The sequence below is a fragment of the Gracilinanus agilis genome, chromosome 2 (assembly GCF_016433145.1).
Source record: "Gracilinanus agilis isolate LMUSP501 chromosome 2, AgileGrace, whole genome shotgun sequence".
Classification (NCBI taxonomy): domain Eukaryota; kingdom Metazoa; phylum Chordata; class Mammalia; order Didelphimorphia; family Didelphidae; genus Gracilinanus; species Gracilinanus agilis.
Window position 1 is genome coordinate 394209375 of NC_058131.1, and position 12681 is coordinate 394222055.

The following is a 12681-nucleotide window of genomic DNA, read 5'->3' on the forward strand; positions in this document are numbered from 1 at the left end:
CTAAACTCGATTGACTAAGTATGTTCTTCCCTCATTGAGCCAATTATGATGAGATTAAGGTTCACATGCTCTCCTCTGTACCTTCCCCATTTCCCCCTCCACTGTGAATGCTCTTTTATGTGTAATAATTTACCTCATTCTTTTTTCCCTCCCCCCATGCATTTCTCTTTCTCATACCTTAATTAAATTTTTTATTACTTTTTATTTAATCCCATTATATTCAGCTCACACCCTCCCCGCTATCTATATATGCTCCTAACTGTCCTAATAATGGCAAAGTTCTTTGTCGTTGTGAGAATCATCTCCCCATGTAGAGATGTATACAGCTTAACTTTATTGAATATCTTTTGACTTCTTTTTCCTGATTACTTTTTTTATTATTCTCTTGAGTCTTGTATTTGAGAGTCAAATTTTCCATTCAGCAATGGTCTTTTCATCAGGAATGTTTGAAAGTTCTCTATTTCATTGAATGCCCATTTTTCCCTCTGAGGGATTATGCTATTTTGTCCTCTGGTTCTAGAATATCAGGGCAGTTTTCCTTGATGATTGTTTTAAAGATGATGCCTAAGCTCTTAAAAAAATTTTTTTTAAATCATGGCTTTCTAGGAGTCTAATAATCTTAAAATATCTCTCCTGTATTTTTTTCAGGTCAGTTGTTTTTCCAATGAGATATTTCACATTTCTTTTTTTTTCATTCTTTTGTCTTTGTTTGATTTTATCTTGATGTCTCATCGAGTCATTAGCTTCCACTTACCCAATTCTAATTTTTAAAGCATGATTTTATTGAATGAGTTTTTGTAGCTCCTTTTCCATTTGGCTAATTCTATTGTATAAAGAGTTCTTTTCCTCAGTGAATTCGTGTACCTTTTCTTCCCCAAAGGGCCAATCTCCTATCTTTCAGGAAGTTTTTCTATTTAGTGCATTTTTTATACCTTTCTCTATTTGGCCAATTCTGCTTTTTAAAAAGTTCTTCTCTTCTTTGGATTTTTGTGCCTCTTTTACCAATGGATCTATTTTTTTTTAGTTGAATCAAGCTTTTATTCAACGTTACAAAAAATATTTAGTCAAACAGACCAAAGCCCATGTCATCATCAGACTCCTCAGATTCTTCTTTTTTTGCTTCCTCTTTCTTCTTCTCCTCAGCAGGGGCAGCTGTGCCAGCAGGAGCAGCACCTCCAGCAGGGGCAGCACCACCAGCTGCTGGGGCAGGTCCACCAACTCCTACATTGCAGATGAGACTTCCAATGTTTACATTGTTTAAGGCCTTTGCAAATAATCCAGGCCAGAATGGTTCAACATTCACACCTGCTGCTTTAATGAGAGCATTAATTTTATCCTCCGTGACTGTAACCTCATCATCGTGAAGGAAGAGAGCAGAGTAGATGCAAACGAGCTCAGAGACGGCCATTTCGAGAGCTGGGCGAGGAGAGGCTTTTTTGTAGCAGTGCTAGTCGCTGGCTGAAGTGAGAGTTCACCCCAACGTGGCCTTAGCTTCCGAAGAAGAACCAAGCACCTTACAAACAGCTCTATTTTGTTTTTTAAGATATTAATTTCTTCAGTATTTTTGTGCCTCCTTTACCAAGCTATTGATTCTCTTTTTCATGATTTTCCTGTATCACTCTCTTTTCTTTCCCCAGTTTTTCTTCTACCTCTCTTATTTGATTTTTAAAATCCTTTTTGAGTTCCTCAATTAATTCCTTTTGGCCTTGAGAGCAACTAACATTTTTCTTGGAGACTTTGGATGCAGTAGTATTGACTTTGCTGTCTTCTGAGTTTGAGTCTACCCTATCACCAGAACAACTTTCTACATTGAATTTTTTTTTTTGTTGTTTGCTCATTTTTCTGCCTTTTCTTTTAGTTTAAAAAACTGTAAAAGTTGGGCTCTATAACTATAGTGAAAGGAGCACTGTTCCAAGCTTCAGATTCTTTATATAGCTACCTTCAGAGTTGGCACTGGGGCTCTATCTGCTTTAATTTCTTCCAAGGTGGAATAATGTAAGGAAAGGTGTGTTTAATACTCTCCTGGCCTGTGTTCTGGTCTAAATAACCTCAAACACTCTTTTTTTTTTAAATTTTATTTAATTAATTTAGAATAGTTTTCCACGGTTACATGATTCATGTTCTCTCCCTCACCTCCTCTCCCCTCCCATAGCCAATGAGCAATTCCACTGGGTTTTACATGTGTCATTGATCAAGACCTATTTCCATATCATTAATATTTGCAGTAGGATGATCATTTACAGTCTACATCCTCAATCATATCCCCATCGACCCTTGTGATCAAGCAGTTGTTTTCCTTCTGTGTTTCTACTCCCACAGTTCTTTCTCTGGATGTAGATAGCATTCTTTCTCATAAGTTCTTCAGAATTGTCCTGGATCATTGCATAACCTCAAGAACTCTTGAAAAGGGTTTGGCAAATCTTCTTACCAGAGGGTGCTAGTCCTCCCTGAACATCCATTTAGAAGGATGAGGAGTCTATGAGGTTAAAGTCTCATAGGACTAGTATTTTTGGGAGACAGCTCCAAAAATGTTTCTTAAAAGCCAAATAAACCCTTAGAGCAGTGATTCTTAAAGTGGGCACTACCGCCCCCTGGTGAGTACTGTAGTGATCCAGGAGAGCAGTGATGGCCATAGGTGCATTTATCTTTCCTATTAATTGCTATTAAAATTTTTAAAAAATTAATTTCCAGGGGGCTAAGTAATATTTTTTTCTTGAAAGGGTGCGGTAGGCCAAAGAAGTTTGGGAACCACTGCCTTAGAGTATGTAATATAGGAAACATTGCACCTTCTGCTTCTTAGATGATAAAAAATGGGAAGCTGACCCACCCTTATCCCTATCTAGATTATCAATTTCCCAGAATCCCTTTGACCTGTTTTATGAAGGCTTGAATGCTTACCCCTTAAAACCAAGGCAGGAGTCTACTTTCGGTGTTATGAGCTCAGGAAATAAATTTCTTGACTTTCTTAAAAAAAAAAAAAGAAAAAAGAAAACCAAGGCACCATCAGAGGTATATATTTTATAATTTTGTCATCATATCAGGAACTTTTTTTTGTTTGTTTTTAGAAACCCTTGACAGAAAACTACTGCTCCAAATTCAGGTTGGTAATTGCTCTGTACCTTACTGTCTTAGGGAGTTCCTTGGGGCACTCTATGAGGTTAATTGCTTTTCTGAGGGTAACACAGCCAGTATGTGTAAGAGATAGGATCATTGATTTAGAACTGGAAGAGACCCTTAGGATCATTTTACTCATTTTACAGATGGGAAAACTGAGTCTCAGCTACCTAAGTGTCAGAAATAGGGCTTGAACATTGGGCTTTTTCACTCAAAGCTGGCTCTGTGTTCATTATTTCATGTTGCCCCATTTTAAAAATGAGTAAATGAAAACATGGAGAGGTTTTGACCTACTCATGGTTTCTCAGAGTGGCAGAAGCAGGTCTTCTAAATTCAAGGGAAGGGCTTGTTCCACCTTAACACTTTGCCCCTAATAAAGTACATCAGGCATATGCCCAACCAATGAAACCAATAACGTTTGGGAGCTATTGAGCCAAAGGACAGATGAAGTATAAGAGATTGCCAAATGGGTGTCACTAGCATTCAAACCAGGGAAGAATTCGGGAGAACCAGGCAATCTGTTTTTTAGTACCCTACAAGGTATCTATTTAGGCTTTATAGTGCAGAAAGCCATCCCCAGAAGTTGTTACAGTTTACTCTGTAAAAGGATCGCTTATCTTGTTCAGCAAGTCTTGAACATCATATTTCTAGAAACAACAACTAATGGAGCTACTTGGTTTCTGAGCTTTTCACATCACATGCAAATCCATTAATGATTTATTTTTGCCTCCTCTTCAGCATCAGCCTTCCTCCTAAATACATCTTGTGCAGCTGGACATTTGCTGCATGCAAGCTTCCTCAGCTAATTTATCATCAGTATTTGTGAATAGCACAGATGCCTCTGGTAACAGCCTCCCTGCATCCAAATGCCTTGGGCTGTTTAGAAACATAGCAAAGGGAAGGGGAGAGAAAGGAATCTGTTTTACTGGATGGATTTTGATTTGTGCTGAAGATCAAGAGAGGAGGTAGACTTCTAATCTTGGAAACATGATCTGAGCTCTTGGAAAGGAAAGGAGAGGTGGGTGGTAAGTGGGAAATTGCAATGAAGTGGAAAGGAGGCATTGGATAAAGGAGATGAATGAGACAGAAGGAGGAAAACCAAGAAATAAGGTGTCTCTTGACTACAGCCTTCTTAGGACTTTCTCCAAAAGGCTGTGGATTTTTTTTAATGAGCCAGGACTTTAAGAGAATAAAACATAGCACAGGAAATTTTCAGTGGGGAGAACTTAACTATGGCAGCACCAAGACCTAGGTCATTATAATAGCTAACAATTACATAACACCTTCAGACCGCAAAGACTTTAATACATTTTCTCACTTGGTTCTCAAAACAACCTTGTAGATAGTATATTAGTTTCCTCATTATACAGATCAGTAAATTAAAAGCTCAGAGAGATGAAGTAAATTTCCTAAGATCACCCAGTGAATAGAAAATGGGCTTTTAAACTTCAAATGCTATTTCCATGACACTATGATACTGAATATTAGGAATAGGATCAGGGAGTACAGTCATTGTGGTCGTTTAGTTGTTCAGTTGTGTCCGACTCTTCATGACCCCATGGACTATATTGTCCATAGGGTTTGATACTAGATTGGTTTGCCATTTCCTCCTCCACTGGATTAAGGCAAGCAAAGGTTAAATGACTTGGCCAGCATCACACAGGTAGTAGGTATTGGAGACTGGATTTGAACTCAGGTCATCTTGACTCCAGGCACCCTATTTTATCCATTGATCCACACAGGTGCCTCCAAATATAGACATAATATGATGTATTATCCAGGGTTGTCACTAAAATCACAGGAGGTGGTTCAAAGGAAAGAGGCACCAGTTTAGACAGCAGACTTCATTGTAGTCAGCCACACTATCTGTGTGACCAATTCACTTCTGGTAGAATTATTTGTGTGTGCGTGCACACATGTGTGCATGTGTGTGTATATGTACATGTGTGTTCATATACATACAGATACACACATATATCATCAGGGAGAGAAGCAGTTGTATTGTAGGGATGAGGAGGGAAATGGAGGAAGATGCTAGGGTAGGAGAGGGAGGATAGTTTGACCTCAGGCACAATCGTACCAGTAGAGGGAGCATTTTGGTCTTCTAACTGTTTATATGTTAGGAAAGAAGGTAAAGCCCTAGGAAGAAAGCCCTGAAGGCAAGCCCAGAAGAAGGAAGTCAGGCAGGAATCATTTGTCAGGTACTCAGGGAATTAACACATTTTCCCTTAATCTTGAGGACATCACCCATTTGTCCCTATCCCTTCTCTGGGGGGGCCTGAGGTCCTGATTGGCAGTTTCCTCTGTTGCATCTAGCCCCAGCTCCAGCCTGCCATGTTGCACTTCACTGCCTGGCTATCTCCCCACCAGCTGCCACATATGCTGTCTTCCTTCTCACTATCCTCTGTACTCTGAATTCCACTGCTGGAATCATCAACAAATCAACTGGGTCATTGTTCCTAAAAAGAGTGAATCAATCCACTTCTTCACAGCTCTATTCATCATCCCTATAACTTTCCCAACCAAAATACTTCTCTCTAGCCACGACTTCTCAATATGCCTTGTCCCCTTCTCTTAGAATATACTGGCCAGCTAGGTGGAATATGGAAAGCTAAATGGTGCAGAGGATAGATCCCTGACCCAGGAGTCAAGAAAACTCAACCTTCTGAGTTCAAATCTGACTTCCTACATTATTAGCTATGTGACCCTGGGCAAGTCATTTAATCCTGATGGCCTCAGTTTCCTCATCTGTAAAATGAACTGGAGAAGGAGGTGACAAACTTCGCCAATATTTTTGCCAAGAAAACTTCAAAAGGGACAAAAAAAAAGTCAGACACAACTTAAAATGACCAAACAATGGTAACAAAATTTTATATATATATATATGCATATATATATATATATATATATGTAACATATACATATATAAATGAATTGGTATTGCTAATAGAGAGAAGCAGAAGTCAAGTAGAAAGAAAAGAATGGGGTCTCAGATAAGAATCCTGTGCCTTACCTCTGAAACTCTTTATGTGACTTTGGAGAAGTCAATTTATATCCTTGTTTTCAAATACGTAAAATGTGGCCACTTGGACCTGGCTTGAAAAGATATTGTGGGGGGCAACTAGGAGCCACAGTGGATAGAGTGCCAGGTCTGGAGTTGGGTGGACCTGGGTTCAAATTTGGCTTCGGATACTTTCTAACTATGTGACCAGGGGTAAGTCACTTAATCCTGTTTAGAGTTGTTACTGAGTCAGAAAATAAGGGTTTAATTTTTTTTAAAGAAGATATTGTGAAGCACAACACAGTGATATCTCTAAGACATTTTATGAGATTTTGAAGGTAGAAGCTATAGACATTAATGTTGAAGCATGAAATTTTTGTTCCCATTGCTTTCATTTATGGCACAAAAATTTAAAGAAAGATTATTATGTTAATAAAAGTAATGAGAGGCCTTGTTTGTGCTGAAAGAAGGTTGGAGTAATAAATAACTAAAACTTCCTCCCTATCCCCACCCATCATCTCTCAGAAGAATCTTGCTTACAAGCCTGTGCTGGGCTATTAAACCCAACACAGGGTGTATATTGTGTTTTTCTAGGAAAATAACAAGTCTTATAAATGAGAGACGATATTTAGTGAGATGGTAGAGGAAAGGCCCTGGAGCATTGTGTGGAATCAAAGACACTCAGCCTTTAGCACCTGTATTGAAATAGTTATAGCTCAGTCAACAAACACTCTGGTTTCTTAGGGAATTAATATTTAATGATGAATGAAGAACTTGAAAAAGTAGTGTGAGATGAAATAAATACTCTATTGAGTCGGGATTTTCCCCCCAGTCTATTTTCCAGTTTTGATATACCAAAGCCAAGTATAATGTTTATTTCATAAGCTTTTTACTGTTTCCTCTGAGATTTTTAGTAAGTGGGGGCTGGGGTTGCAATGGGATTCAGATTTAGTTTGTGATGGTTATTTTATGCTTGGTTGGCTTGAAACACTTAAGCAACAAAAAGAGGGCAGGACTTGGAGTGGAGAATACGTGGTGGCAAATACTGCCTTCAGAACTTACCAGGTAGACCAGGTTTCCTCCTATGTAACATAGATATAATAAGACTTTGTTACCCAAATCATAGGGTTCTTATGAAACACCAAATGAAATAGTGTATGTAAAGTAATTTTGTGAATTTAAAGCCTATATATAAATGACAGTTATTATTTTTAAAATAGATTTTAATGTCAAATAATATTTCATAAACATTTATTTCAACAAATTTAATTTATAATGTTTAACAAATATTTGTTGAATTGAATAGAATGGGGTTTGTGTTGAAACCCAAAAGATCCTGAAATGCCTGGCATACAATAAATACTTAAATGTTTGTGAACTTTCCCAAAAATCACTGACTTAGAGACCCTCATGATAAAATATGAGTTGAATGAGGGCCTTAAGATTCCACTCTGAATTCTGCTCCTGATTCTCCAGACTTCTTTTTTTCACTATTCCTAGCAGCTTTCTTACCTTGGAATCTCCCTCAGCTACTTCCTTTGATTGGTCAATGATTTCCTCATGGAATCCCAACTTTAAGGAAGGACCCCAAGGCTCTCCATGCTCACTCCACTCCACCCTGGACCTGCTCTGAATGCTCTGGATTTCTTTCCCCATAATCACTTCTTGTCTCTCACGTGGGGGGGGGGGGTGCATTAGAATGTAAGCTCCTTAAGGGCAAGGACTTTGGTTCTTTTTGCTTCAGACAATTCTTGTTTTATGTAAATTTGGATTACTCAATTTTGACTTTACTAAAGAATTCTGAAAGAAATCTCCATTCTAAAAACATAAAAATTCTGTTATGCAAAGGAGACTGCACAATAAAGACTCTGTATGATGGGCACTGTGTAAGCAGTGATAGGAAACTGAGAAGCATCTCTTAAGTCAGTTCCCCATATCTGCAGAAAGTGCAGGGGGGTGGTAGTTATTATGCCTCTCTCTATGTTAATAGTGATCTCCATATTTTCACTGTGACTGGTGGCAAATGTACTCCTGAGGGGGAAAGTGAATCATCTCATAAGCATAAGCAAATAGACTGAGAGATGAAAATGAAAATAATTAGAAAATATAGAAGACAAAAATTGTTCTCAATAACATTTGAACTTAGACTTGTGGTATTGACTGAACACAGTAGTGAAGGATGCTACCCAGATAAAGGAGGCTGCAAAAGACAGTGCTTGCATGGGGTAGACTTATCTGTAGAAACAAAGAAAAGGTGCTATTTTATTTTTATTTTTTCTTTATTCGGAGATATTTAATTTTCCCAATTACACATAAGAACAATTTTCAACATGTTTTCTGAAATTATAAGATTGAAATTATTTTCCTTTCCCCCTTCCCTTCCACCTCTGGGTGATAAGCAGTTTGATCTGTGTTATTCATGTATATCAGGCAAAACATGCTTCCATATTGGTCATTATTGTAAGAGAACATTAATATAAAATCAAGCCCCACCCCCCAAATCAAACTATAAATAAACTAATGTGGAAAATGGTATGCTTTGATCTGCATCTGACTCCAACAATTCTTTCTCTGGGGGTGGACAGCTTTCTTTGTCATAAGTCCTTCAGGTTTGTTCTGGATTGTTGTATTGGTCAGAATAGCTAGGTCTTTGTGCACTGTGTACAATGTTCTCTTGGTTCTACTTATTTCCCTCTATATCGGTTCATGTAGATCTTTCTAGCTTTTTATGAAGACATCCTGCTTATTGTTTCTTATAGCATAATGGTATTCCATCACCAACATAAAGCATAATTTGTTTAGCCATTCTCCAATTGATGAGCATCACCTCAATTTCCAATTCTTTGCCACTACAAAAAGAGATGGTATAAATATTATTATACAAGTAAGTCCTTTCTCCTATTTTATGACCCCTTTGAGATAGACTTAGTTGTGATACAGGATCAAAGAGTATGCACAGGGGGCAGCTGGGTAGCTCAGTGGATTGAGAGCCAGGCCTAGAGACGGGAGGTCCTAGGTTCAAATCTGGCCTCAGACACTTCCCAGCTGTGTGACCCTGGGCAAGTCACTTGACCCCCATTGCCTACCCTTAGCACTCTTATGCCTTGGAGCCAATACACAGTATTAATTCCAAGACAGAAAGTAAGGGTTTTAAAAAAAAGGGGGTATGCACAGTTTTATAGCTTTTGGGGCATAGTTACAAATTTCCTTCCAGATTAATTGGATCAGTTCATAACTCTACTAACAATTTATTAGTTTCCCAATTTTGCCATTTCCCCTCTAACATTTATCATTTTTCTTTACTGTCATATTGGCCAATCTAATTGCTATAAGGTGGTACCTCAGAGTTGTTTTAGTTTGCATTTCTCTAATCAAGAGTGACTTGGAACATTTTTTCATACAATTATTAATAGCTTTGATTTCTTCATCTGAAAACTGCTTGTTCATTTCCTTTGACCATTTGTCAGCAGGGAAATGGCTTACGTTCTTATAAATTTGACTTATTTCTCTATAAATTTGAAAAATTAGACTTTTATCAGAGAAATTTGCTATAAATTTTTTCCCAGTTTGTTTTTCTCGTCTAATCTTGGTCACATTGGTTTTGTTATACAAAAGCTTTTTAATTTAATATAGTCAAAATGATTCAATTTACATCTTGTAATATTCTCTATCCCTTGTTTGGTCATAAATTCTTGCCTTCTCCATAGATCTGCCAGGCAAACTATTCGATGTTTCCCTAATTTAGTTAGGGTATCACTCTTTATATTTAAATCACAAACCCATTTTGACCTTATCTTAACATAAGGTGTGAGATTCTGGTTTATGCCTAGTTTCTGCTGAGAAGGTGGTATTTTAGAGATGGAGAAACTAATAACTATGTGCATAGAAGACCAGGCTAGAAGAATATTTCTTTAAGCTTGATGACTATTTAAGTCAAGGCTTGAAGCCTCTTTGAAGATTTAAAGGTAAAGTACCCTGAAGGAACACAGCTATTTACAGCAAGCAGTGATTGGTTTGCATGATTTAAAGTTTATGCAGGATTTCATAATGTGCAAGTGTCAGGAGAGGCTGTTAGTACAGATACTGAAGCAACAAAGAAGTTCCCAGACTTCCTGGGAACAATAATAGATGAAGGTCTCTACTTGCCAGAGCAACTCTTTAATGTAGATGAAACTGGCCTATTTTATTAAAGAATGCCATCTCAAACCTAAAGCTCGGTGGAGGAAAACACTATTCCAGGGCATAAAACTTTGAAAAATAGAATTACTCTTCTGCTTACAGGGAAATATCTGGAACTTGCAAATTAAAATCTGCTCTGTACACCAACCAGAAAATCCCAGAGCATTAAAAGGAATCAGTAAGGCAACACTACCTGTATATTATTTCACTACCCCTAAGGCATGGATAACTCTTATCATCATTGAACAATGGTTTATGCATTTTTTCATTCCAGATCTTAGAAGTTTCATAATGATAATGGCATTCCTTTCAAGATTTTACACATTTTGGATAATGCTCCAGGTCACCCTCCCCAACTGAATGATTTTAATGAAAATATAAAAGTGGTCTACTTTCCTCCCAACACTACCTCATTATTATAAACTATGGATCAGGAAGTGATAGCAAATTTAAGGGATATTTATTTATTTATTTATGTGCCACATTTGCCCTGGCAAGCACAGCTTCGGATTTAGATAAAGACCTGACATTGAGAAATGTCTGGAAGTCTTGTAATATTTATCATGCAAACTGGAATATTGCTAACACATGGAAGGATGTAACAGAAACATGTATGAAAAGAGTTTGGAAAAAAGGGTGCTTGCAGTTCTTTCCCTATTTTCCTGGATTTGAAAAAAAATGCAATGTTGGAAGAAATTAGTAAAATCAGCATGAGAATTAGAGCTAGAATTGGATGAGGATAATATGGAGGAGTTGATTGAGTCTCATGAAGAAGAGGATCTTATTGAGCTGCTAGCTACAAAGATTACTGAAGAAGAAAAGGAAGTGTTAGAGCCAGAAGCTGGAACCTAAACATTTCACAATGATAACAGAAGGCAGAGGCATATCATTTGAGTTGATTTTTTCCAGTTTTGAAAAGATGGATCCAAATATATCAAGAATTTTAAAAGCTTAAAGGATAACATTTGGGCATCTGGTCATTTGGGTATCCAGGTGTTTAGGGAGCTGAGTCGCTACTGTGATTTTCATTTAGCTAAGCATCTTTGCCCTCAATAATTGATCTTTGAGGCCCAGCCCACCATTAGCTGAAAGAAGAATGCATTTGGCAGTGGTGCTGCATTTGGATCTGAATTTAGTGGGACCAATGCTATGTAGAAATTTTTTTATGTCTGAACCCACTTTCCCCAGAGAATAGGTTGCTATAAGAGTGAGTATATCCTGAGGTGTTCAGGGAAATGATTGCAGTTGTACTCTTACTATATCTTCAAAATAAATATCCTTATATAAAATAGATTGATAAACAAATAAATAGGTACCTTATATGAGTGATGGCAAACCTTTAAAGATAGAGTGCTGGGCCCTGCCTCCACCTCACCCTCTAGAATGAGTGTTGTGCCTGCCCCCCTGAGACAAAGTGCCCCTCCCTGCCCCCTAGAGACCTAGTGCTGCTGTTCCCTAACCCCTCTACCCCAGACAGGGGAGATAGGAAGCACTCTCACTGGGTGCTGGGCAGAGGGGTAGGGGAAGTGAGGACTGTCCTCAGGGCCCTGGAGAGGGGGAGGGGAACAGCTCTGCCCCAAGTCCCTCTGGCTTCCTAGTAATGAACTCTGGCAGATGACTGCAGAGAGGGCTCTGCATGCCCTTTTTTGCATATGTGCCATAGGTTTGCCATCACTGCTATATGTGATCTGAATATCAGAGATGATAGACATTATAGGGGAGAAACCTAGAAAAGAAATGGACCAAGTACCTTTGACAGCTAGGGGATGAATTCTTAACAAACAATGGGTAGGGGAGGTCACAAAAGATAGAATAAATGATTTTGATTACATGAGATTGAAAAGCTTCTCCATGAATAAAATCAATGTAGCTAGGAAAAGATTAGAAGCAATTGATTGAAAAAGATATTTGTATCAAATATGTCTTTAAGAGGTTTGATACAAAGGTCTAATTTCTCAAATATATAAAGAACTAAGTCAAATTTATAAGAAATCAAATCACTCCCCAGTTGACAAATGGTCAAGGGATACAGGCAGTTTTCAGATGAAGAAATCAAAACTATCAATAATCATATGAAAAAATGTTCTCATGATTAAAGAAATGCAGATCAAAACAACTCTGAGGGCCAAACTTACTCCTAGCAGAGTGACCAATGTGACAGTAAAGGAAAATAATAAATGTTGGAGAAGATGTGGCAAAGTTGAACACTAATGCATTGCTGATGGAGTTGTGAATTGACCCAACCATTCTGGAGGGCAATTTTGAATCATGCCCAAAAGGCCTTAAAAGAATGCATGCCCTTTGATCCAGCAATACCACTATTAGTTTTTTATCCCAAGAGATAGCAAAAATTTTGAAAATTAGGGGATTTCCCTCAATTAGGAATG

General features: G+C 37.9%; 1 protein-coding gene across 2 annotated transcripts; it reads right to left on the reverse strand.

Moving 5' to 3' along the window:
• Window positions 1-1013: 1013 nt before the first annotated feature.
• LOC123235613 (60S acidic ribosomal protein P1-like) lies at window positions 1014-1444 on the reverse strand. 2 transcript variants are annotated; one of them, XM_044661803.1, is made up of 2 exons: window positions 1341-1423; window positions 1014-1265 (listed from the first exon to the last, which is right to left on the reverse strand). In XM_044661803.1, exons 1-2 carry the CDS (start codon window positions 1406-1408, stop codon window positions 1061-1063), a joined length of 273 nt encoding a protein of 90 aa, XP_044517738.1. In that variant the 5' UTR covers window positions 1409-1423; the 3' UTR covers window positions 1014-1060. The 2 variants fall into 2 exon arrangements, with proteins under 2 accessions (XP_044517738.1, XP_044517737.1); XM_044661802.1 differs by having other exon boundaries at window positions 1014-1444.
• Between the last annotated feature and the right edge of the window lie 11237 nt (window positions 1445-12681).

Excerpts from the sequence above, each read along its gene's own strand:
- LOC123235613 (XM_044661802.1), bottom strand. The coding sequence starts at position 1,408 with ATGGCCGTCTCTGAGCTCGTTTGCATCTACTCTGCTCTCTTCCTTCAC.